Below are 27,672 nucleotides of genomic sequence, written 5' to 3'. Positions count from 1 at the left end.
TTTTCCTCTTGGCTATCTCTCAAATCTCTAGTGCTTTCTGCAGAATTCTGTTCACTGTTCAGGACCATCTTCCAACAACTTGATCGTGTCCAGTCCATGAAAGTCACTGCAGTACTGGCAATCAAATTCCAGCAAATCTTTAGCTACTTTAGCCTATTTCCAGGAAAAAAATGTAATGCATTTACGCAATGGTATCATTTTCTCACTTTACTAGGAAGTATGAACAAGTCATCTTTATTTCAACTGAAACTCAATAATCCCCCATCCTGTTTTCTAGGAAAATTTCCTCTGAACTTGGTGCCCATACCTGTCCTGCTCCTGGTAGACTGCTACAAGCAGTCTTTATCCTTTCACTAGGAAAACCAACAAAAGCTCTTTGATCAATACAAAGGTCTTCCAACACACCAGGAGGCAAGCTATGATCATTACTTTTCCTGCAATTTTCTTATCTCCAACCTCAAAGCAGTATTTGGTTGTGAGAGTAGACTGCACTTTATTTATCAAATTTACCTCTTTCAAGAGGCTTTGAAGACTGACATGCAAAGAGAGGTTTACTGCTGACAAAGGATGTGAAATCATTGCGTATTTTAAGATACCGGGGTTAATTTTCACTTAAGATGAGCAAGCAAAACACAAAACAATAAGCAAGCAGCATGACCTCCAAAGAGCAGATGGCCATATTTTATCTCATCTCTCTGCCATGACAACCTCCAAACTTACCTGGTATCCTGATAAAAGACCAGCCATTCTGAGGCCTGATTCCCAACAGCCCTCCTGGATATTCTGGGAAGAACTGGGAGCATTGCTTCAGCCAGTCAGCTGCTAGTTCAGGGGCTCCATTGACTACACACTGCTTTGCTTCAAGACTTCCTCCTTCCCTTAGCGCCCTGCGCTCATATTCTGCGCTTCGATCGTTGCAATAGAACTCCAGTGGCACAGCTGTTACCTACAAATAAAATCATAATTGGCATTCTTATTCAGGTTGCCCTCATCCCCTTCCCCAAATTCCCAATTCAGTTACCTTCCCAGTGGTTCAAATTTTAAAAGCCAAATCATTACTGACATGTACCAATAGAAAACGACCTTAAACTGGTTTACAATAAGGAAAGATGCAACATCTTTCCACCCCACAAAAAAAGCCTCACGAATGATAAGACAGACCATTTGCATTTTGATACAGTGTTTTGTGCCAATTCCTACACAATTGACAGCAAAGCTGAGAGTAAAAGAATAATGTCCTTGCTGCATTTTGCTACTTTTTTTTTTTTAATTTCTGCTCTTCATAATCAAGTATTTACCTAGCAGAGATGAGATTTACAAATTGTCCTTAACAGAGATTCATGTGATAATTTCAAACTAGGAAGACATTGATATTAGAAAGGAAAAAAAAAATGAATGGGAAAACAGATACGTTTTTGCTCTGCAGTTGTTGGACTTGACAGCTGATCTGAACAAAGGTGGGCCACAGAAACCACGAAAGCAAGCAGAGGGTGATTGTCTTTTGCTTCTAGCCCTTCTATGAATTCCTTGCCCTATTACCTTCTTCAGTATACACAACGCAGATAGACAGACTGGTGTCTGTCAGGAACTCTGATTTCAAGCCATGTGAATTATTCTGGAACAGCTCCAGCTCTAACTTTCCCCCTGCCTCTGTCCCACCCACCCAAATCTGGACAGAGGGTGGAAGGTCCACCTTAGCCATACAGCTGCCTGCCTTACAGCCACCTGCTGTAAGGTCCTGGAGTAAAGAGTCTGCCCTACAGACAAGGCAGTCCTTTGTGCAATCTATGGTTTCCTCTTCTTTCTCCCTTACCAGGAGGTAAGGGACAATTTCAAGATACCATCCTGAGATCACACATGTTTTGACTACTGGCCTGTGGAGCAGAAAGAATCAAGATGAACGTTGAAGCATCATAAGAGACAAGGAGCACTGTACTACATAATTTGATGTGTGTTCTACTTTTACAAAAGAGAGGACAGGAATGGAGCTTGAAAAAAGTCAAGATTTGTAGATGCAGTGATCTGCAAATTTCTTTCATTCTCTCCAACTCATTGAAGTAATGAAAACCGTAAGAGAAATTAACAAAACCAAGGCACACACCACAACAGCCTACTGAGCTGTTTTTCTCTTAAAGTACTTCACCCACAGATAAACCATATGATCCCAAAGGATCACCACTTTCACTCAAATATAAGTACATAATTCACTAACACAAAAATCTTTTCAATAATATGCAGACTGCCAACTTCTTCCTACCTTTTCTGAATGGAAGTCTGGTTTGGGCTAACATTGCGTGGTATATACAAAAGAAGGAAAGTAGAAACTTTCACATTCTACCAAAAGACTTAGTAATGCATTGCAAGCTCACTTAAAATTAAACTAAATTTTAATATTACATAGTTAACCTTACAGTATGGAATTTAAATGGAGAACTTATAAATTTGCAATATTTCATAAGTTACCTCACTAATATAGGAAGCAGATATGTTACTACTTTAGAAGTCATTGTTGCTTTTACCTCAGAAGTTAAAAAAAAAAAAAAAATCACCCAGGTAGATTCAAGGAAGTTACAAGCATTCTCATGAGTCCTAACACCGTGGAAAATGAACACGCTACCTAAAAGATTACAAAAAGCATTTAACAAATGGAACACAGAAGAAATCAGTTGTGAAAGTTTTCACATTTGAAAAAAGGCAGCAGAGCTGCACAGTGAGAAATACTAGGGGAATCTGTAGGATTTGATGCTGAACAGTAGCAGATGAGCTTCTTTAGAATTGAGAAGGTGTGGGAATTTTGTTGATGATGGGACAACTGAAACTTTAAGTGCAGTGAAAGAAGCACCTTACTATTGCATCTTTTGTGTTTTGGAGGGGAGAGGAATTTCTTGTTCAAGCTTACTCCAGTACGATGCAACTGACTGCTACATATTGAGAATAATACATATAACCTTATAGCATGCCAATAAAAACCTTCTAATGGCTTAACTAAACGCTAAGCAGTGAAACAGTTTAAACAGCAACGGTTTTACATACTGCACTTCAGAACTGTGTGATGGAGCATCCCATACCTCAGGACAGGCTGCCTGCTATCTTAGATGCTAGCTACTCCTCTCTGGACATACACCAGCTAACACAAGGTAAAAGACATTAAGCAAGATCTTCTTGATGGAAGCCTGTGGTTTACTCCTGGTTTACGGGAGCTCTTCTCATAAGAATAAATTCATCTCGCTAACAGTTACCTTTGCAAGGGACAATCTCTTGCTTAAAAAGATTCATGAGCACAATTATAGGACATATTGAAACAAAACCAAAAAAGCATACAAAATCTTAGCAACAATAGTAAAGCCATTGTTCTGCAAGATGCCAAAAGCTATTTTTATACCAGGATGGCTTACAGGTCTACATGCAGTCGCATGCAACACTGCAAAGTGAAAGGCACTGCGTTAAGTAAGGCTTTATACACATTTCCACCACTCACTAGATAGTGTTGGAGCTGATGCTATCTTGTACTGCCACCTGCAGTCAAAAGTATAAGACTGTCTTTTGTGTGAGAGGGCAAAACCTCTCACAATTCACAGTTCAAATCTTGTTGCCTCAACACTGATGATCACTGCAAACTATGGTAGAGAACTGCATTGTTCCCTTTAAGGACACTATTAACCATCACATTTCTGTTCCTATTTCTTTACTAGATAGACTGGAACAAACACTCTTCCAAGCACTGGCAATCTGTAATACCTCACCTAAAGGAAGAACTATTAGGAGTCAATCTCGAGATGAACTCTGCCTCAGTGCAACTTCTGCATTAACACGAACAAAACTTCCCACACAGGAAGGAATAACACCTGTGTGACACTGACTAACATCTGAGGACATCAGACCATTTTCAGTCAGCTCCAGTTTTTTTTAATGCACACACACACTAATTCAGAGCTCTGCATCTTTTACATTGCCTTACATGAAAAAAACAAAACATTCTGAAACAGGTCAAAAAAGTCTTCCATTTAACCTTGTTCATGCTCTTACTCTTACCATGGCCCTTTTGCCATGGTTCTTTTTTCTTGTTTCAGTTTCGTTTTTGTGGTTTTACTTGGAATAAAAAGTTGGATACACTCGTTAGTACTAACGTACCCTTTATCAACATATTCTTGGCAAAACCACAGAATATAACAGTCATGGCTCAGAAATATATCCAAAATTAGGATGATAAGGATATATGAATGTATTACCACCTTGAATTCGGTAGCTTAGTAATTTTAAAACGTTTCCTGCACTTATCTCCACGCACAGTTAATCCTTCAGACATTTTGAGATTCCCCAAACCACTCCTCCCTGCAATACCCGTGACACACTGGGCTCTGTTAAACTGCTAACCTAAATCAAACCATATTACTTTAAAATTAATAAATCAGCTTCTTAATGAGAATACAAGATTCATCTTCTAACTTATTTTGTGGGAATTGAGGCCTGTCTGTACTCAGGAAAACAGCCCCTATAGAAAGAAAACTACGGTGCTGAACACCCCCTCTCCACTAGTCCCCCCCCACCCCGATAGCTGCTACATAAACATACGCTCCTATTTCTATCATTCGCTCCATTAACTTCCCAAAATTCATCATAGGTCAAACAACAACAGAAGGCTATAGTTTCTGAGAACATATGTGCTCTTTCTGCTGTTTCAAGTCTTGTACACTCCTGCCAAAAGTTTCTAACAAGCGTAAAATTAAGTCTTTGTATTCCTAGAAACAAAAAGCCATGCCTGCACTTAATCATTTTCTACACCAGCCAAGCCAAAAACAAGTAACTTTTATTCAGCTGAATAAATGTCAGATAGAATCTCTCCTTGCCTTTCCCTTCCCCTTCAAACCCAGCCTTCTGAGCCCCTCTCTTCCCTTCCTAATGTATAGGCAGTATTCAACACATTCTTCAAAAGTAATTCAATTTTGAGCACAAAGAGTGACAAATCAAAGGATTGAAATTTGAAGGAGAAGGGATTTCTACAATTTGCTTTCAGAGTAACTGCTTGTCCTTGAACCAGGTAGCATTTTGTGACCAGGAGGCGGTATGAGACTTTGGAAAAAGTTGGGTTCCTGGCCCCTAGAACTGAAGGCTACGAATTCAGCTCAAGGAGCAGTATATAGGTGATAAGCAGTCCTAGATGCCATCCTCCCTTCTTCAGATGCCAAGGTATTATACATACATGCAGCCACAGTTGATCAAGCTGCAGTAACAACATCAGTTCTGGTTAAAGAATGTAACATCTGGATGGTCTGGCAATAAAAGTCTTCTGCTATTGACCTGGTTTGTATATACACATAGCATTAAAATTCCTCTTTAAATGGTAGGGATTTTATTGGCCTGATATTGCTTCAAAGTAACTGGAAGCAGATGTCTTCGTTCTTAGCCCCACTGACACCCACTTTTCAGTTAAGGTAGGGCTTTCCCTCAAGAGCAGAGGGTTGACCAGGAGAGTCCTGGGTATGTGACAGTATATGGGAAAAAAATTGTAAGACTAATTATTTCCTACAGGAGAAAGTTTTTTGTCTTTTATTTGAGCATGAAGCAATGCAAGACAAGCCTATTATATTAATTATTGTTTGTTGATTTGGAGTTGATCATTTACATTACTTAATTTACCAAACTAAGCTGAGAACAGCACATAATAACATGGTAAAGAAAAAGAAAAATCTGGGGGGGGGAATATACCAAACTAACTACACACTGCCGACTTGGTGGTGCACAGCTTCAGCTTTCCTGTTCTTTAGAGGACCAAGGATGTGCCCAGCAGCCAGAGACACTCCTGCAGAACTTTATATCTCACCCAGTATGCCATAAAATCTAGCACAGTGTGGCATCCAGGGCATGTTTATCTTACTTTTAGCTGTTTCCTCAAAACTGATGTTCATCCAGGCGATTAGGAGAAACAGTTTTCAGTGATTTATCTTTTAGCAAGAGCATGGGTCAGAACCTCCTTTTTTACAAAAGGTTACTCTGAAGGTGGAAACTCTCTATAGATATGCTTATCTATTATGATGACAAATGGTAGATTCAAGCTCAGATTTGAATCATAAGTACATTTTGTTCAGCTTTGCCAAGATCTAGCAACACAGAATTAAAACAATAGCCATAGACTTATGAGGGTCTCTTGTGTCAGCCAAGGAAACTTCAGCTAAAGTAATTTCAAAATTTGGTTTATAGTTGATAGATAATCCCAAGCAGTACCACTTAATACCCAGAAGATTTAGGAAATGTCAACTCAGTCCTTATATACCACAATTTAGTGTTTCTTTTTTGGAGCATAAGCTCACGCAACTAGAGAAACCAAACATCCTTTTCAAAAAAAGCATTACTCCTCAGCCTCCTCTGTCATCAGAGTTGACCAAATGATCATCCCAATCAATTTATACCATATCTACACCCCCTTCAAATTATACGGGAAAAAAAAAATCTACTTCACAATCTCTTCTACAATTTTACTGCTTTTGGTATTAGGAGAGAAAGTGAAATCTACGTATCTCAGAATAACTCCTGTTGGGTGCATCTCACAACTTTCCTTTTCCCTTCAGTACCCACTGCAGTCATTTCCCCTATGAAGTGACTTCCCCTATGAAAAAAGCACTACAGAATACAGTAGCAAAAGGATATCCTCACAACAATTTTACCCAACCAAAAGAAAGTAATAGATCATCCTGTTCCTAAGACACAATTCTAACAAGATTTGAAACACAATAGAAAATACATAATTTACAACTTAACTTGGACTTACCCGTGGGCTGGCTATGCACAGGAAGGACGGCAGCTCAGTCACCTGGCAGCACCGTACACATGAGGTAGCTGATCTCCTTCGATGTATGACATGATCTGAATAGCCAGTAACTGCTTTACAGTGGCTACTGAACACAAGGTTCTAAAAACAAAATTAAAATTAAGAAGTTATTATGTCTGTAACGAAAAACTCCTCTCAAATCTTGTAACCACCTATGAAAAAGACAGGAAAAGAACATTCACCAAGTATTTCTCTTGGAAAGAGGAAACTCTATGTATCTTCCACAGTGACAATGTACAGATCTCTGCAATTATCAGAAATCCTGCAATGGCTGAAATCAGAATAGCTCATATTCATATTTGCCTTTATGCTCTATTGGAACTAGAAACAAGTTTTTCCTTTTTTGAACCCTCTGACCTTAGCTTTTCTAATGAAGGAAGTACAGTAATATTCTAATAGATCCGACCCTAAAACCATTTTCTGCCTGTTCTTTTATCTATTCTGATGCATGGTCAAAATGAAATTTGGCAGGAAAAAAAATTAAGACACTAAGTAACACTGGGTTGATGTCTCTGTACTTTCATTTTTTCCAGCCTTTCCTTATCTTCCTGAGCAAAATGGCTTTGAATTTTATCCTAAAGACTTCCAAGGTGCTGGCATGGTTACTGACACGTATCAACATACCCATGTGTAAAACTTGTAATTTGCAAGAGGATCAATGTCCTTTTCATACAGTAAAACACACTGATCATCTCAAGGGACAAATGGGGGCGTTCCGTTGATGTTGCAGTTTAAATCAAGGCCAGTTATTTGAGGATGCTCTACTCTACACAGAAAAGTAACAGAAAACAAAACTAGACTTTCTTTGCTTGCATCAGCTACTGTATTTCCTTCTTTATTGTAAATATCCATGTCAAGCAATTAAGTAAACTGCTTATAGACTAAGCCATTCTTACTACTTAGTTTTTATTCTAACTCTTCTATATTGATATCAACCAATTGTTATATCATACATAATTATGACAGAAAGAACACGAGACCATTATTCTGAATTCTAGAGGAAACAAGCAATCAAAAAGAAACATTAAGAGATAAACTACCTGCTGTCTTCATGACAATTTTAGCAGTTCACTTAAGTAAAATGTAAGCAACACCTAAAGCTTCCATATTGTTCTGCTCCAGCTCCTAATGCACCAAAATTAATTTAATGAGGCTTTTAATTTCCAGAGTCTCCCAATTTTTCAAAATTGCAGTGTCTGAAGTTCTAAACATCAAGCCACATGTATATCATCTCATACACAAGAATGTGTATATACACTGTATGTCAAAAATGCTAGAAAACATCCAAACATCCACAGCAGTAGCCTATTAGAGACCACGCATTCTTGGCCCTTTCCATTTCCAGATGTAAATGCAGTGGACGAGAAGCAGATGGCTAGCATACAGGTGAGACTACTAGTTAAAATTAATACACCACAGGCAGACCTGTACATGGATATGGTTAGTTCACAGTTCAAAAAAAAAAAAAGGCAAATAGTGTAATGAGGATTACAGTATATGCAAGAGACAAGCATAATCTTTTGTAATCTCCTGACAAGGGAGACAAATACTCTTACTGTACATATGTGCTAACACCACCTATGCAATAGAATCGGTCAATCCCAGCACGTAAGCACATCTTTCAGCTGCTACCAGTGCCACTTGTGGTCTAGCAAAAAGAAAGTTCCGACTCTCTGACTGAACATCTGCTCCTCTACATAAGAGGTGGGAACAGAAAAAGCTGACAATAGACTCACTGACACTCAGCAGGGCTAAAAAGCACAGGTCAAAGCTTGGGCCACACTGGTTAATGTGAACTGATTCCAAACACAGGCACTTACTCAGCTGGCAATTCTTTACCAGTAACGCTGCCTTAAGCAGCAACTGGTTCCCATGTTCACTCCCTTCCCTGCAGAGCTCCTTCTTCTTGTTGGCATAGCTGTCTACATATTGAAAACTTGGTCAAGATGAAAACAAACCCTTGTTCCTCCACCCTATGTTACTTTTGTGATCCTTTTAACCCCCTAGTAAAAGCCCCCTTGGCAACAGCAAGCTACTAGACAGGCTCAGAAGAGCTGATTGAGGTTAAAGCCACTTTCTTCCCTGGCCCATATACAGGAGATACATCTTATTTTGTGGTAAGGGTCAACATCCATGCAGTCACAAGAGGTTTCCACTACATCTTATGACAGCAAGCGTTGGTATTCTGACTGTGGTTGTTAGAGGGGTTTGTTACCTTCACTTCTTGGAAGGTGAAGGAACAAGAAACAGATAGAGAGGAAGCTAACAAACTGCAATTCCAAACCTTGCAAAGGAATGCAAATTTGTTATTTAATTCTCTTTTGGAAGCCAACATCAAAAAGTCAAAGACGGCTCCAGCCCAACTAGAATTACACAGGAAGAAACAAAGGGAAAGCTTCCAAGGAGGCACCCCAAATAGGAGAAAAGTATTATTTTTATATACGCACTGTATTAGAAGCAGTTCTTGCACAGGGGCATAAATCTACTTTTCAGCTTCCTGTGCACAAATCATGAGAAACATCTCTCTGTGAAGGCCCTGACATACACAGCCATTAAGCATTCATGAACAGAGCAGACACCAGATATAACGGGGACAGTGGAAAGCAGCTTTCCGTCAGTCACACACATGGAAAAGCCTGGATAAGGTTACCGAAGAGAACACAGGCACAGCTCTAAAACGGATCATATGCCTTAGTACAACAAAGCTAGGCACCTACGAAGAGGACTGTTAAAACAAACATGAATGCACACGTCTACTGCAACCATGCAGTCAAAGTAACTGTTGAAAGAGGCTTTCCTACAGCGCAGAAGGGGCTGCACAAAAATGTGGGCTATGGCTACCAGAACTGTCTTAAGCTCCTTAACACTTCTAAGTTTTTACGGAAAGAAAATGGAAAGCAAAGGAGAGAAGGGTTCACCTCAGCAGATTTCATGTTAATTTAACTCAGCATATATAAATTAATACACACGTGTAGGTGCTAAGGGGAATGAAGAGACCTCACACTGTGAGGCATTTCTGTGCTTATGTGAAGAAATTCATACTATCTTTAGACAGATGTTACTTCAATTTTGGAGAGATCCATTTAAAAAGTTTTTTTTTTTTTTTTTTTTTTTTTGTCTGCTGACTTATTTTTGTAGTTTGCCTCTTGTATCGGAAATGCTGATCTGAGCAGTTAAGAAAAGCCTTTCCAGATTTATACCATTTCCTTTTTCCTCTGTTTTTTCCCCCTCCTCACTCCTTACATGTTACTATCTTGCAGAGCCCTAAATGAAGCCTCAAAGAACTTTACGCTGCAAATTTATTTCCATTTTACTATCTTACAAAGCCCTAGATGAAGCCTCAGGAAATTTTACATTGAAACTTTCTTGGGCCAAGATAAAAAACATTGAGTTCATTTACACTCATGATGATGTGTGCTGTTAAAAGAAAGACATGTGAAAGGCTATTTGTTTTTCAACTCTCCTTCTGTTTTTGCATATGTAAAGATGTTATATATGTAAGCTGTGCAAACAACTGTGCAAACATAACTTATTTTAAAGTGACTTCAGGTGGTAATTTGTCTATAATGAAGGTTAGAAAAGTTCTAAGGAATCCTTTGTAATTGTAGAACTAAACGTCCTTCAGATTTACCATGGTTATCACAAGTATGCTGTATTGCCCAAACTGATGAACCTTACTCCTCAGCTGGCTGTTTTTTGTGTAAAAGCCACGAGTTAAAACAGTAATATCACTGGGACTCACAGAGACACAGGTAATCGGATTTGTGATTTGGAGAAAAAAAATTATATGATAAAGACCTGCCAGGCTGTGGCACAGGTGGGTCTACAGGTGAGTCGCTTGCTTTTCATTTCATTGTTAGTATTAAAAGATAGATGTGCATATTCCAGAATTGTCATCTGTAATGTAAACCCACCTTCTGTTCTGTAAGAAAACATGATGATTTTCATTTTGATATTTACATACACTAACCCAAAAGATACATAAAGACCTAGATTGTCTTTCTACATATGAAAAAATGAACGCTACCTTCTGTAAGCGCATACAATGACACCATCTACTACTACTCCTTTACTGTTAGGCTGCAATGTTTATGACAACACACAAGTTTTCCTTGGCCATACCCATGAGAGTACACAGCTACAGTATAGTTTCAGAGATACAAGCCTTACAGACAGCACACAAACGGCTGAATGTAATCTTAATACATACATACATACATATATATATATGTATGTATTTTTGCAAGGAAATCCATACAGTGTAGACATTTCATCAAGCTAGATAAGGAATCATGGAATATTTAAACACCAGCACAGTCAGAGTTAACAGGCATACACACTCAGTTGGCTTGCTCTTTGTTTGATAACTAGGACTCATTTTGTTGGCTTTGCTGTTAACACTGCAAAACATGACACCAAGCCCAAGGTTGCTTTCCTCCTGCTTATGCATCTTCTATTTCAACTTCCTCTACACGCTATTCAATTGAATTCTGGCTATCTCCTTTCCCTTTCCAGCCTCATGAAGAGAAGCAATATTCCCCAGAGAAAATTGGCAAGATCTCACTGTTTCAGAAAAGATTTTTTTTTAACTGTATGTATGCTAACTGCCACTAAAGGAGAATTTCAACTGCACCCGAAATGCCTACCGATCCTGTGCTTCTCTTTTTGTGAACTTCCTTTCCAATGAAATAAGTTGATGCAGTTATAACTCAGGAGATCAACAACAATTTAGTCATAAGGAGACAAAACAGTCACACACACCCTAGGCAAAGGCTTAGAGAAAATGACCTTGCATTACACTGTAAGATGAACACATTTGGAATTTACTAGCCAGCAGTAGAAGCAAGTATCAGAATAGAAAGACAACCATTGATAATGCTTGTCCATCAACTCGGAAGCACTACTGAAGTCTCTGCTTATCACTGTTGCTGCAACAATGTATTGAATTTGAGAAAAGAACTGATTTCAGAATGAAAATAAGCAACTTACATGTAGAAAAAAAAAAATCTTAAGCTTACATGTAGAATCCATCCCTGACAAATCATGCATCTAGTTCTTCTACTTAAGTAATATTTTTAAGACCTCTAATTCAGTTAGTCTATTTTTACGTAACAAGTTTTGAAATGTATCACTATGGAGGAGAAAGACAGCAGTCAAATCACTTTTCTGTTCAGCACCCCAAACTTCATTAGCTGTATCTGATTAAAGGTTGGACTAGATGATCTTAGAGGTCTTTTCCAACCTGAATGAATCTATGATACAACAGATATGAGAGTACACTAATAAAATCATCTTGTTCAGAAGTTTATGCTTTCATCCATTTTGTAAGGTTGGGAGGTTTCTGAGCATTCCTCCCTCCTGAGGATTTGCTAATATCTCCAGATCACAGAAATTTTGCTTACCTGCAGCAAAGTGCAGCTGTGCAAGTTAGGGAAAGACAGTGGGAAATTTACATCAAGCAAGAAATCCTTGTTCTTTAGACAATGTGAGCCCTGCTGTTTCTCTCTTTCTGGTTCCATCCAAGAACGCAGGTGATGGAGCCTGTAGGAGGCTTTCAGAGACAGGAAAAGAGCTAACCATCTGAAATAAAACACAGTAGATACATTTATTCACTGCTTTGTGAAAGAAAGGCTTGAATTTATTTAACAACATAATTCCATAATTGACACAAATATTTTTTTTTCCAGAAATTCAGGCTTACAATGTTCTGACTTGAGAGAAATACTTTTTAACTAGACATCTTCGAATTATATTACTGTGATTTTCATCTTTTCTACAGTGGCTTAATTGAATCTAAATGATGAAATTAGAATGCATTTTGAAGCACTTCATTTAAAAGGGTCAAGCATGATTTAGCCATTACTAACTAAAATTGCACTGACTTCTCTGTAAATTGTACATATAATTCATAGCAACTTGTATAACGAAGACAGAATTTATCACAAGATCAGATAAAGAGCAATTTGTACAGCTATTAAAACACAGATGAAAAAGAAGCTGTCCAAAATAACTGCACTGATGAAAGAATATTACAAAGCCCTAAAGAAAACACATTTATTGATAAAGACTTGCTTTTAATCTTTTTTTTTTACAGTAGCTACTGAACGTTAATCAGAGTACTGTCACTTGTGGAGTATACACTAGCTTAAACAGATCACTTCCCTTTCCAATATGAGACAACTCACAATGCTAAAAAGCCACCATTCTAAGCCTGCACCTTGGAAATCCATTCTGTATTAAGAACAGAACATGCAGAAAGGAGACAATATGGCTGGGAGTTGAAAAACAACTATCAGAGCATAAGCTTATTCCATGTGTGTTAAACATACGCTCAAGTGCAATTGGTAAGCATTACAATAAACCAGCCTTCAGAAGTCTGTATTCTGTGCTTAACACCAGCAACCTACAGTGTGATCTTAACCAAACTCTTCTCTTGCCCGTTGACCATCTTGTATATTTGGAACATAAAATCATTTTAACAGAGAATTTCTCTGACGGAGGCATAAAAAATATCATGTATAATGGTGTCCTACGCCTGCAGAAAACTCTAGAAGTTATTATATTAATGATAGATAGGTGATAAATATTAGGAGGCACAGAAAACGGGGATTTACAGAGACACCTCTAACATCACCTGTACTATTCCTTTAATTAATAAGAGAGATAAAAGATAAAAAGTTGTCCTCACCTGGCTAAATGTCCCTGATTCATGAGGTTTGCCATTTCTGCTGGAGAGACATCAATAAACCGGAGGAAAGAAAAACAGCTTTCTTCATTGATGCCTATGGCACAAAAATACTAGAGTTAGGCCAAGACATTGCACAGAAACTCACAATTGGAAGTAATGAATATATTTCAATAGTGGTAAATTCTATGCAACATACACATTCTCTACGATAAGAAAGATCTAGGCAAATAAACATGAGAGCCTAATTTAACCTAGATCTTTTAGAAATACTGAAAACTTCATCCTAATTGCTGTTCCCCTAACTCTAAGTTCCAGTTTATTTTCCAGTATGGGCAAGAGAAGGATATTTACAAAGACAGACAGACATATTCTATGCCAGAAACACATGCAACAACTAAGCACACTTATTTGACCTACTAGGAATCAACAGGCAGTTGTGTGCTTGCTAATGCCATCACGTATCTCCTAGACAGCTGATACGAACATTAGGACAGCCTGCTAAACATGTTCCTTCTCACTGAGCCAGTGAGTCAAACATGTGGGAAGGAGATGTAGGAATTGGCAGGGCATCGTGAGTGAGTGTGGGTATAAAGATGGATCAGATATGGTGAAGATGATGGAAACGCTGCAGTGAAGCAGGGAGCTGGAAAGATATGTTCCACTGTTCATCAAGAAAGCTTTTCAGGCCCATCTGTGTCTTGTATTCCCAATACCATTCATACCTTTTTTTTATATTTACTTCTACACAAAAATCGTATCTCCAAAATTATTTTCCTTTTATGTTATGCCAAAGAAGGTACTCAAGAAAAAGTCTATTATGAATACCAAAACAAACGTAGACCAGAATAACCAGCAAGACACACCAAAGTTAGAGAGTTATAGACAAGTGCAGACTCCTGTTGTTGCATCTGGTTCTTCTTACTTGAAAATATGTTTGCATAGTTGAATAGGTCCACGCTAAGAGACTTCAGCATAGCAATGCAGCCATTATCTCTTTTGCTTTTTTCTCCTCAAATTTTCCCCATTAAAGCAGCTGAGCAATCTGGTTCACTCTTTTTAGCGAAAAAAATCAAATCATCTATAACAATGAACTATATCAATAAAAGCTATTTATGTGTTTTTCTGCTCATCAATTAGATCCCAGATCATTTACATTCTCCTACTTTTTAACTGAAAGAAATTGGCAGTGTAACATAAAATAGATTGTACTAAAATTAATCCAAGATTTCTCTGAATCTCTGAAAAACTCACACTTGACTAAAGAGGCAGCATTAATTCCTTAAAGTAAGCTAAAACAAGACAAGAGAAAATACAACAAGAAATTGAAGTAGGGTTAAGCAGTGACTGAAGTTGTCTGTAGAATATTCTTCTACTTGCTTCCATCCTTTCCTTACTGAGGAAATGAAATATACGTGCTGACTTCCCTTCAAGTACAAAGGCTAAAAGAATTCTAACAAGTTCTAATCTGATTATCTCAGAGGACAGACTGATCTGGCCTTTCAGTTCTCCCCTTGAATAACACGTATTACACCATACATACAAGTGTTTAACCCAGCTTACTTCTCAGGACTATAAACCTACCCTTCCTATGGAAGAGAGACTGCTGGATGTGGTCTGGTGCAAATGGCGAAAGTAAAACCCGTAACCACCTGAAAATGAAAGCAACAAAACAAACAAAAACACTTAGAAGGTGTTAATACATATAACATTCAATCGCATAGACAGCAAAAAATGCAGAGTAACCGGTAATTCAGTTCTTTATGATAAGTATTCCAGCACTCTGGATGTTTGGAATTGCCCGGCATCATCAGTTCATGTGCACTGATGTTAATCTGACGCTCAGAAACACCATTGCTTTGGGATTGCATTTTATGCTGTAGAATAGTTAGTCTCATCTTCAAATGTCTTTCACACCTCTGCCCTGAGCATTTCTCATAATTTAATGAAAAAAACATTTATCAGGAATTGCCAGAGTCAGAGAAAACAGCAAACGGCACTCAGGTGGCTTCTACTCATTCAAGGTAAGCATTGAAAGCTGTCAACACACAAGTAGATGCTCGCAACATATCATGTCACAACGGGCAGATACTGATAGCTTCCTTAAACATGAAAAATCACTGAAGGGAAACCAGTGTTTTTCTAGAATTCTATTAAAGGTAGTTCTATTACACATCATCAGCAACAACTATAAATTCCTTTTTCTTACTTTCTTATTCAATCAAAGGGATGTTTGATGCTCAGGATTCCACTAAGGATCATCAGATATCTGAGGTTTAACAGTTGAATAAACGAAAGAAAAACAGGAATGCATTGCTTGGCTAACACCATACAAGTACATCAGGTAAGGAAGTTAATTAGCGCTTACAAAGCTAAAATAAATCTAAATAATACTACAAAAAATATTAAGCTGGAGAGGAAGTGGAGTTGGCTTGCCTGTCCCGTGAGTGGTTGAAGACCCTGATCTGTCCATGACGGTAGATGAACTTTGAAATCTGGTATGGCTTTAAGGAGATGTGAAATGGAGACCAAGTTTCCTGTCGCTCAAACAGCTCTGGGTGATTGCACACCTATAAGAAAATCAAAAAAATTAGGAAGGGATTAATTTAGTCTGATGCAACATTTACATCCCAGATCAATATGACTATTGATCCCGTTAATATTGGCTAGAATTTCACAGCTATTTTAGTATATTTGTTCAAATTGAATACTGAATCATATCTTTTCCTATTCAATTCACAGCTTCCACGTCTTTTTCCCAAGTGGATGACTTCAACAACCAATTTGGAACCAAAAGTTGGCAGATGCATGCAGAATTTGGCAGAAGCTCTTCTACTCCGACATCATGCTGCACTGCACCAGGAAGAAAACTGAACACAAATCTGCGCGCGTATGCCATGCTTTTTTGCTTGTTTGTTTTCTAGAAGCCCTATTTTAGTGCTGAGCTAATGAGAGAACGTGCTTGTTAATTATTACTTAAAAGAGCCTTACCTTCCTGAACTGCATGACTAGATTCATGAGACTACTAGTGGTGTTCTGCGCTTGCTGAGTAGTGCCCATTGAGGACTGCAAGAGGTCATCAATAGAGATTTTATTTTTCAGAGCTTGATACAAGAGCTTCTGTCGACTTGTCTGCTGGCAGTACATAAGAATTTCAATCTGCAAAATAGTAATGAAGTTTTAGCTTTTTCTCTCTCTGAAATGGAACATGACCACATCAGTACAAACAAACCAGGGAAAATGCATATTAAGGAAAACTTAACTTTCTCAAAAAATATATACATACAGGCAGTTGTGTTTGTATCTGTATTTCAGGATCCAGCCTGAGAAGCACTTATGCAACAACTGTGTTTTGGAAGCCTTAGGAGATAGACCATTACAAATACATGAACACAACTAAGTCAACAGAGTCTTAAGAACCTCTGAAAACATCAAATTTTCAGATGAACAGCTTAAATTTTGTCCAATTCTGCTATACTGTTAAACGCTACCTATTTGGAGTCATCTTGCACAGGTATCAGGAACCCATGATAAAGACAACTAATAGATCACATAATAACAGTGTCTGTGGGAAGAGTTCCAGTTTCAAAACTAACAAGTACAGCTGACGTCTCTCTGCCAGTAGTCCCAAAACCTGGGCACAAGTTGTCCACAAGCCCATCCAGCATCGCTAACATCCACAAAAAATTAAGACACTAAGAGAGAAGAGTATGATATTGCCAATATGCATATCTTGCTCAGTACAAGCAAGCAGAAACAATCTTAAATCCATGCCCAATCTTTCACAAGGGCCAGGCAATCACTGCTGTATCAACCTCCTTTACTTCCATTTCTGATGTTACTGTCAGTTTAACACAGCTTAAAGACTTTTTATTTTCAACTGCGAACAAAATATTTTCCCTAGATAAAAAAAACTCATTAATTAAGGGGTTCTTAAGTTACATTCACATCTAATGAGATTGCTGGAATGTGATGCCAGAAATGTAAGGTCTATGAAAAGTCTACAACCAAATTTCAGGTATGGAGAGTGACAAATGAACCTATAAAAACTAGGTAACAGAGCTATGAAAATAAAGTTGAAATACTCTAAAGATAAATGCTTTTTCTCACCTTATCTGACAGTTCATTTTCCACATCCTTCTTGATTCTTCTCAGCATGAAAGGTTTCAGGATCATGTGCAAGCGAGATAGCTGGTCTGGAACATAGTGAAACAGGAACAATTATTTCGCTGAAGAAGAAAACTGTGTTTTGTTCTACTACAAATGAAGCCCCTTATTGCTCACCTATTTCTCCTCATATGAGTTCTTACAGCACAGAGTTTTGGGTATTTAAGAACTCTTAAAACCTTTACTTCTGTGGCAAGTTTCACCTGTGCTGTGTTCTATCTACTCCAATTACAAATCACCTATTTTATCTAGCTAGATTTTTCAATATAATTATCCCCTGGAATTTACTGTGAATCATTTTCTTTTTTTTTCCAGCAAATGATTTTTAAAATTCTCTCCTGAAGCTCAAAAGGTGTTTAGTGCTTTCTACTCTAATTTTTAGAGCTTGTAACATACTTGCAAGGCTTGTTAGATGATGTGCTCTACAGAAACTTACAAACATTTAAAACATTTTTTCTCTTGTGCTGGGAAGGAGGAATATTAGAGACAAGTATCAAGTCAACACCTTCACCACGTTTTTCTTTTCATTACACATGATGCATTACAGTGAGAAACAAAAATTTCAACATAAACTTTGGACAACAAGCCACAATGTTCCAATCCATGTACCCTCTGCTTTATAAGGCATTCCTCATACACAAAGTGAGAGAAAGTTTATCCACTGGTAGTTAGGAAAGGCAACAGATTTTTCATATACAAACTACTGTAACTACACGCTGCACTCACTCTCATCAATGGCGGATTTGTTCTCTGCATGGCTCTCTATGTCCTTAGAAAACCACTCATTGAACTCTTCATGGGAATCAAACAAAGTTGGCATGATAAAATGCAGCAGGGCCCACAGCTAGAAAGGAAAGGAAAAAATATATTAGCAAAAGTCATCCTACTGCGGACAAGGTAACTGGGGATCCCAAACTCTTGCAGCTCTTTATGAGTGCAAGAGAGTCACTTTAGCAGATCGCAAGACATGGCAAACTCACACCTCTGACATATTCTCCCCCGCCAGATATATCAACACCATCAGAAAGCAGTGAGAAATACAGGGCAATGATTTCAGCCAACAGAAGTAAAAGCTACTAGAATTAAATTCTATCCTATAACCTAGGCATTACTAACCATCAGCTATCTTGAGTTTTACTGTTATTTGAATGCCAGGCATGCTTCCAAATTTTCCCCTCCCAGAGTTGATTCCATATTTTTTTGCCAGTGGTGAGATACAAACACAATCCCACAACCACAGAAATGCAACAGATTTCTCAACTCCTCACAGATACTTAGGATATACTCCCGTGATAAAGAAAAGTCAGCTCTTGTGAGCTCCTGAATACCTCGGCCATTGTGTTCTGGATTGGGGTCCCAGTCAATAACAATCTATTTCGACACTGGAACTGTAGTAGGATCTTCCAGCGAACACTGACGAATAAAATTGAGAAAAAAAAGGAAATCATTAGAATTGTTTTTTTTTCTGTTTGTTTTTTAAGAATATGAAATCAAGAAACTTTAAGACAACTGTTTCTAGTAACCTTCCCAAATGGTTTTTTGGAGGTCACTGGATAAAACTACCAAACCTACCTCCCAGTCTTTCAAAAGGCAACTACAGGAGGAAGTAGCCTTTTACAAAATCGAAAGAAATGTGCATCGTTTATTTTATTTAAGTATGTTTTTAACTCACTTTTAATACAAATGCTTGGATACTAATAAAATCACAATCTTGTCATCAGAATAATTAACTTTCCAAGAGAAACTGTTATTATCAATTTGAATTGTGTATTTTTCACACTTTACAACACTAAGTCTATAGGCCACTGTAGAAGGAGTGCTGAGCTGTACTTTACAATCTTAAGGGGGCAATTTCCAAAGAATGCTGAAGAGGCAGACTTCAGTCTGAACAAGTCGGCATGCAAACCAGTCCTCAACTTACAGAAATAGAGATTTGATGTGAATAGTGGCAACTTGAGGAAATGTTAAGAAAAAGCAATTAGAGAAGTAAAGATGCACAAATCTATTACTCGGAAATAAAGAGAAAACTTTCTGGCACAGAGTATTGTGACTAAGATTGGGATTTATTGCAGCTGAAAATATTCACCAGGTTCTGACCTTCACTAGTGTCTGGAAATGCCACTGAAGAAGGAATCAAAATACCACATTTAATGGAATAAGCAGAAGTAATACACATTAAAGACTACAGATTGTTCACAAGGCAGAATTATACGAGTAGTCAGGAAAGAAGGTGAACAGTATTTAACACCTTTTTGTTTCATTGTCCTGTAGTCTGTGCATACTTCTGCTCCATAATTACTTTTTTAGATGTTTTATATATTTGGAAGAGGAAAATCAAGGATAATTTCATTGTCACCCACCACTGGAGTTATACAGATATTTAACTAAGTTAAATACTTGAAGTCTCACGTACGTCAATTTTAAATTCTGACAGTTTTTGTAATCTTTATGTTATCTTGATACTTCTTTGAAAGGTTCATCGAGAGGAAAGATTGTTTCCAGTTCATATATTACCTGGAGCTACTCTTGAGTGCTTGTGCTTCGTCCAGTACCATATATTGCCACTTCACTCGCTGGAAATACTTCACATCCTGCACGACCAGTTGATAACTGGTAATCACCACATGGAAAGGAGCATCCTGAGTATACAACGTCTTCTATAACCACAAAATAAGAAACAAATGTCCACATAATGTAAATACATTGTGCAGAGTTCACCTGCATATACTGTAATTTTAGATTTCTGTTGCATGATATTTTCTCATTATCACTGCATTTTCCCCCATATGACTTTAAGTAATTACAACAACAGTTTTCAACTGGTACATCTGGACTTCAGCCCATTAGTTCCTGAACAATTTCAGATGCTTCTTAACATGGCAGACAAGACCCAGGCATTAAGCCCTATAAAATGCTGTTTACCCATGCTAAATCAGGAACAATCTGACCGGCCTGCAGGGATGCTAGAGTTGGACACTGAATTAGATTATTCAAATAGAATAAACAGTTCTTGACAGTGAAACCACCTGCTTCATTTATAGGGACCTATTTTCTTCAACTAACTTCATACTACCCTAAATTGCCGTACACTGTATTGTTCTCCAATACAAGAGAAGCCTTCTACCTTGTTATTTTAACAAAGATGTCACTACATAGATGAAGATGCAGAACTCCATTATCCACAAATTGTTTAGCTCAGTAGGGTATAGTAATAGTTTCTGTTTCACTTTGCACAAGTAACAAAAATGGTCCAAGCACATGGGCATGCCAGTATTACCTGACTCCAGAACTTCCTGATCACCTTTCTGTCATGGGGATTTCCCCAGTAAGGTAGCACCTGGAACAGTACAAAAGTACACAGATGTTATTTTCAAATAAAGACATACTTGCTCTAGAATTTTACACTATGCATCCTACAAAATATAAAGACAGGTGTTTTTTTTCCAAAACAACCAAAAAGGAAATGTTCTCAACATGCAGGAAAAAAAATACTTAAAACAAAACAAAACTTAGAAATATCATACTAAGCAAATGTATCAAGCGGCTCATGCCTAATATAGAGATATAAAGACAAGATTCTCAGTTTGATATAAAAATGCCCAGAAGAAAGTTACAACTTCTAATCTGATTTTTCTAAAAATGAAAACTTATACACAGTTTATGGAAGAAACAGGCCTACTTCAGTTAACCCTACACAACTAGTGGGCTTGCTCTCCTGTTTAACATTCCCTGTTTTCTTCCCTAATCACACTGATTCTGTTGGTTTTGTACTTCAAAACTGTCCCCAAACTCTGAGATCAAAGTTAACATATTTGGTCTAATGCAAGAAGAATTTGCTCATCAATTCATAACTCAGAATTTTACAGGTCCTATTACTAAAAACAGAACTTTGCAATGAACTGAAACCAGACCGAGTTACTAGTTAATAGTACTGTACTGCCATCTTCTGTCTGATAAAAGGACTACATTCAAATAAGAGCAAAAGTAAGGAGTACTAGTTTCTGATGTTATGAAACATTTCCATCCTTCAACGGACAAGCTCTTAATTACTACACACAATGTGCCTTTAGGTGACTATTCTTCCGTTTCCAAATTAAGGATGCTAGTAAAAAAAGTCATCAGATTAATCAACAAGTGATTTGCCTTTTAGTTTACATATTCTGCCATGGACCTGAAGAAATTAATTCACTGTGATTTATTGTAAGCATAACTGACTACACACCTGATTACACTGTATGATTAGAAACTGGAACAAAACTGGTTCAAAAAATTGATAAAACTTATAAGCAAACAACAATCACATGTTTAGAAAACTTTTAAAAACATGAACCATTCCAGGGATAAGGTAAGCATTATTATGCAATAAATCCGCAAAACGGCTATACAATAACAGAAACAAAGAAAAACATTCTTCTTATATAAAAAAAAAGTTCTCTATTCACAAGCATCCTGGCTGCATTTTTGAAATGTTTTCTGTATTTCACTCCCAAGGAGAAAGCATAAAAGTTGCTCACCTATACTAGTTGGAGGAAATGACAAGGAGTAAGTAGGTAGAATGGCCAACTGCTCTAATGTCTTCTACTCCAGGCTTTAAACTGGGGTCCCTACTGTTTTGGGCCATGCAAATACACGAATAATTCATTTTTATTTTGATTTTTAAAGTCACTCCTCACTAATTAAATATTTTTTATTTCTTTATCACTTTCTTTGAAGTCTGAGTGATCCCAATTTATGCCAAAATATAAGCCACTCAAATCCTCCACTATTGTACAACATTCTTGCACAAATTCTCCTCGGACAGATACCTTGAAGTATATACCACCATAACCAACAGTATAGTCTTGTAAGTGACCTGTGCAGCAACCTATTTCATAAGAGGTAAATCCTTTAACACTCCAGACCAAGAAATCAAATATTACTTACAGCAATACTTCCAAGTCTTTTCCTCCACCTCATTAATTACCCAAGACATTCAAACAATTAGCTTGGGTGTTATTTGTTTGCTGTCTACTTACGATCAGAACTGCATGGTTTTATTTATTGTTTTTATATATTCTTTGTAAGAATTAAAATTAGATGTGTTACAAAACCTCTTAAGATCAAAGGTTGCCATGCCAACAACTCAAGCATTTGAACTATAATCCTTTCCTTGCAGATATAACTGCAAGCCTTTGTCCATCTTGAATTCTAAAATTTGTCACTGTTTCAGTAATATATATTCCTTTTAAATCTTCCTTTACAGCAGTCAAGTGTTTTCCACTGGGAAATAGGTAAGCAGCTTGTTTTTCAGTAACTGCCTGTTCCTTAGTTTCTACTTTACTGTTTTCTCACATTCACAATATAACTGTAGACCTTGACTTATTTCCTTGTTATCTTCTTGATCTTACCCATTTGCGTCCCTCTGCTTTCTTTTTTCTTGATTGCTAGCTCCATTTCTATGGTTCTTCTACTTTTCTTTAATAATAACTGCATTTTCTCTCCTGATCTGTTTAGAGTTCTAGTTTTGTTTACATACAATCTTTACCTTACTCAGATTGATATGAAGGACTGAAAACACTGCTCCAGACCTAATGAGAGTACATTAGACTGAAACATTTTTGGGCTTGCTGCCAGGCCCACATTCTATAGAACTGAACATCCACTCCCCACCTCACTTCAATTCCTCACTGAGACCGTGTCTTTAAGCTGTTGCAAAATGAAAATCACATAATTCAAGAAAGAACATTTTCCAGCCCTAGATAATTTAACGCTCCAGAAAGACAAGATGATGGAAAAAATCAGAATCAGGCCCAATACAGAGTTTCAAATTTCAAGATGAGGCACCCAGATGTGGCAAAGAAAACCTGGGGGAGGAACACAGTTCGCTTTTGAGATAACACAGAACTTTCTTGCACATGCTTATTACCTTGAATTTAGGAACAAATCTGGCAAACTCCTGGTGCCAGTTGTTAAGAGTAGAGGCAGGTGAAATTATTAAAAAAGGTCCCCAGATGTTCTCTCTCTGCAATAGACACATTAAAAAAAAAATCACAGATTAATTAAAAGCCCTATGTAGGTTCCAAAAATCTGAAGTTGCAGTGCACCACGAAGACAAGTCTAACTACCTGTTGTCCCTTCCGTACATATGAGCTCAAGAGCCTTTGGCTCTGCACAGCCTTCCAGTATCATGGCTGATAGTACCATCAAACTGGTATCACAAGGAATATAAACAAATACAGATAATGGTCATTTCTTTGGCCAGTACTTCAGCTACTTCTACTCTCGGTACCATTAGCCTGTATCCCCAGTTTAAGGCAAGTGGCTGGATGCCAATCAAGACTTTTTTTTTTTTTTTTACTCTACCTACACATCTCTCTCTGTATTTCTGCATAAAGCAAGCTCCCATTGCTTTTGCTGTTTTGTTTGTCTGTCCTGGAACAGAAGAAAATCACTATGTTTCCTAAAAAAATAAAACCCAGCACAGGTTGGAAATGCATGCTAATTGCCATGAAGTTCAGAATTTGTTCTTCATTTCTACAGGTCTCTATGATTTGTAAAGCTCAGGGAACCTCTAAGTCTGCAACTTGTTCTCTTGTCAAGCTTTCACAATCAGTGCATATGAAAAGGTATTACTCTATGAACAAATGAAAATTCGCTCTCTATATGCGCACAGATATATATAGCTACATACACACACAGCCTTTAAAAGGCACAGCTTTAAAACAAAAGGAAAGGCCATAGCTAAAACACTTTTTAAGACACTCAAGCTTTATAATCTAGAATTCATTCCAAATGTGAAAAGTATGCATCTTCTATCAAGTATACTGAACCAGGAAAAACCTGTAATCCACTTACCTCAGCCAGATGTGCAAGGAGAGCAATACTTTGCACTGTTTTACCCAGACCCATTTCATCTGCCAGGATTCCATTGATGCCCTGTGAAAGATCCATAAATTAACACCTTACTACTTTTTTTGATCCATAAAAGATTTGAAAAATGCTTCCCACTGAATTTACGATAAGCAGCCCCACTATGACAACTCTAAAACACCCTATCCCCTTTTAGGTCTTCTACTGAGAGATAATTTATCTCAACCACACTTTCATTCATTTCTAGGCCTGATTTTTTTTCCCTCAGCCCATCTGCATTTCACGATCATATTGTGAACTGGATATATACACGAGGGCAACGTTGCCTGCAGTTTACAAGCTGCCCAAAGCCTGAAATTGTATATAACATGGAGCAGCAGAAGTCCCCTCAGTGTATAACCTAGGTGATAAACATTTGTATAAATGTCCACATAAAGAATCTCAAAATTAATGTCCCATTCAAGGTTGTTACTTCCTAAATAATTCAAGAATACTGGTAAGTGGTTTACATAACATGTTCTTTTCTTCTAAAGACATTACAAATACAGTATGTAGTCTATTTTTTAAAATAGGTTTTTTTTTTGACCAAGTTACATGAATTCTTCTAGAATTTTTAAAAATTTGCAAGAGATACTAAGATACCTGCTCATATAGGTTGGCCAGCCAATTCATGCCTTTCAGTTGGTAACCTTTCAGTTTCCCATTGAAAATAGTAGGCTGTGGAATATCTTCCCCTGCACGGATAGATGGATTTGCTAAACTGTAGCTCTCTCCAAAGCCAGTACCAGACTTGTTAGCAGCCCGTAAAGCAGCTGCCCGACTTTCCTTTGCATCTTCATCAAATGATCTGGTCTAAACAGGAAGAGGAAAATATGCATAAGATGATGGACATATTAACTTAACAAGAAATTGTACAGTAAAAGGCTTTACACTTCCCATTAAGACATAGGGTATCTTAAAACCAGATGAATCTGCTCCCATATCCCAAATCTTTATCTCTTGTTTTTCTACCTGTTTAAGCACAGAAAGGGACAACAGAACCAAGTTTAGATCTGGTACCCGAGATCTAAACTTGATCTACTTGATTTGGCTGCTATTAAAGATCCTGTTTTGGGGGCCTCTACCAAGTACTCTGCTTTCTGTTTACTTCATGGATCCAAAAAATACATACCCGTGCCTGATGAATCTGGTAAGCATCCTCAGCATTCTTCAGAGCTTGGGCCTTGTAATAGTTACTATCTGAAAACAACATCTTCACGTTAGAGCTCTGCAGAATTAATCACCCAAATTAAAAAAAAAAAAACAACAGATAAATTCCAGTAATTACAGAAGAATTTTGTGCTTGAAATGGTAAATTTGCGTAAGAATGCACATAGTACAGTAAATTCCAAGAGTGCAAAAGAAGGATTGTGCATGAATTGCTTACCATAATCTTCCTGGGTGATGTTGACCACTACTCCACCACCAATATCAATTTGCCTTTGGGTAGAGCTGTCTTCCAGTTTGCGTAGGATTTCTTCCTGTATTCCGTCATGTCCAATATCTCGTTTACGACTCATAAAATGGGCATATAATTCAGTTTGTGTGATCAGGAAGTTAAGTTTTCTCTGCTGCCTCTTAGCCTAAGAAAAGAGCATTTACAAAAAAAAAAGATGAAGGGGTAAAAACAGAATAAAATATAGTTCAAGAAAAAATGTTTTAATCTAATAAAATATCAACAATTAATCTAGATTGTATTATACATCACTTTGATATCAAAATTCTAGAATATTAGTTGAAAACACAAACACCACCAACCACAAACACCTATATTAAAATATAAAATTGCTGTAAATGAAATGTTCTTTTAAATTCAGGAATCATGGCAAAGAATACCATAATCTCCTGAAAGAAAGTTTAAAAGTTTTTTTAAAAGTTTTATGCACACTGGAAAATTGAAAGATTTACAAAACTAAACAGCAGTATAGAGGTCTACAGTAGATGAACCAAGCAGCTAAAAAAACCCTCAGGACAATCACAGCAGGTAACTCCAACATTCTGTTTTTTAATAGTACAGAGAACTGTGAAAGAACACGTGAAATGCATACTGCTGAGATATTATCATTGTCCAGGGTTCAGCAAGATGTTGCAGAAACTGTTCATTCTTAGGTTCTAGCTAAAAAATGATACAGTGGAATTTGTCCATTAATATAAGCCAGTTGAAACCATCACAAAGTATCTACAAATTTTCAAGAATTGAGAGAAGCACTATACATAAAAACATGATCTAACGGCTTAAGCGTAAAACTAACCATAAGGTATTTTGAAGATTCAACCTCAGCTCATCACTGCACATGTAAGGTAACAACCATAATTCACCAGAGAACTTTGGCAATGAAGTTTTTTTTTTTTCTTAAATTATACCCTTACCACTCTTTTAAAGAGTCCATGAATCAGTCACTTGACCAACCCAAAAGTGATCACATAAAAATTCTCAACTCTGTATGCCCCAACAGTTCTGCTAACAATTTCTGCAAGTACCATACAGAAGGCACGTACAAATTATGATGTGTTTACAGTAGGGGGGAAAAACGTGAACAAAAAGATGGTTTGCCTTCTGGATTCAGAATGATGAGCAAATCATCACAAAAGGCTGGCACTTAGTAACACTGAGTTATGTATGTGTCAGCAAGACACATGCTGTTTGTCTAATTCCTTCCTCTATTTCACTCACTTATAAAGAATTTAAGTAGTTCAAAGGCTTCTTACCACCTCTGGCTAATGTCAGAAGAATTATGTAAAAAATTTTAAGATAGCAGAAGAAACAGATGGAATACCACTGAAACTGAACAAATATCTGAATTTGGTGGTCCAGATTTAGAAACTCAAATCATTTAATCACTTCCGTGTCTCCTCAGGAGATGAATTATCAGCATTTTGTGGTTTTGCTGTACCTCTCTCATCTCCTCATCCAGCTTGCGTTGTTCCAGAGCTTCTTTCTCAGCTCGTTTCCGATGTTCTTTTTCTACTTTTTCATACTTTTTCCAGTAGAGAAGCATCTCCTTGGTAAGACGACGTGCCCGTGGCAGAGTTTCCTTACAGTTTTTCTGGGCCTGGAGAGCAGCTCGACGTACCTCCCTCATGCACTGATGGGCAAGCTAGGGAG

General features: G+C 37.4%; 1 protein-coding gene across 1 annotated transcript in view; it reads right to left on the bottom strand.

Annotated features, from left to right (window-relative positions):
- INO80 (INO80 complex ATPase subunit) overlaps positions 1-27,672 on the bottom strand; it is a 78,105-nt gene that overhangs the window by 33,713 nt on the left and 16,720 nt on the right. The window contains exons 9-26 of the mRNA XM_066997821.1: positions 27,461-27,664; positions 25,954-26,149; positions 25,699-25,766; positions 25,170-25,379; positions 24,513-24,593; positions 23,584-23,679; positions 20,956-21,015; positions 20,193-20,335; positions 19,007-19,091; positions 18,405-18,522; positions 17,622-17,707; positions 16,503-16,670; positions 15,948-16,081; positions 15,096-15,163; positions 13,515-13,608; positions 12,229-12,406; positions 6,767-6,907; positions 721-946 (exon numbers count right to left, since the gene is read on the bottom strand). Coding sequence (XP_066853922.1) covers positions 721-946; positions 6,767-6,907; positions 12,229-12,406; positions 13,515-13,608; positions 15,096-15,163; positions 15,948-16,081; positions 16,503-16,670; positions 17,622-17,707; positions 18,405-18,522; positions 19,007-19,091; positions 20,193-20,335; positions 20,956-21,015; positions 23,584-23,679; positions 24,513-24,593; positions 25,170-25,379; positions 25,699-25,766; positions 25,954-26,149; positions 27,461-27,664 — 2,356 coding nt within the window. The remainder of the gene's footprint in view (positions 1-720; positions 947-6,766; positions 6,908-12,228; positions 12,407-13,514; positions 13,609-15,095; positions 15,164-15,947; positions 16,082-16,502; positions 16,671-17,621; positions 17,708-18,404; positions 18,523-19,006; positions 19,092-20,192; positions 20,336-20,955; positions 21,016-23,583; positions 23,680-24,512; positions 24,594-25,169; positions 25,380-25,698; positions 25,767-25,953; positions 26,150-27,460; positions 27,665-27,672) is intronic.

Source organism: Anser cygnoides, chromosome 5 (assembly GCF_040182565.1).
Source record: "Anser cygnoides isolate HZ-2024a breed goose chromosome 5, Taihu_goose_T2T_genome, whole genome shotgun sequence".
Lineage (NCBI taxonomy): Eukaryota > Metazoa > Chordata > Aves > Anseriformes > Anatidae > Anser > Anser cygnoides.
Note: the sequence above shows the minus strand (reverse complement) of the source record. Positions and strands in the feature narration are given on the sequence as shown.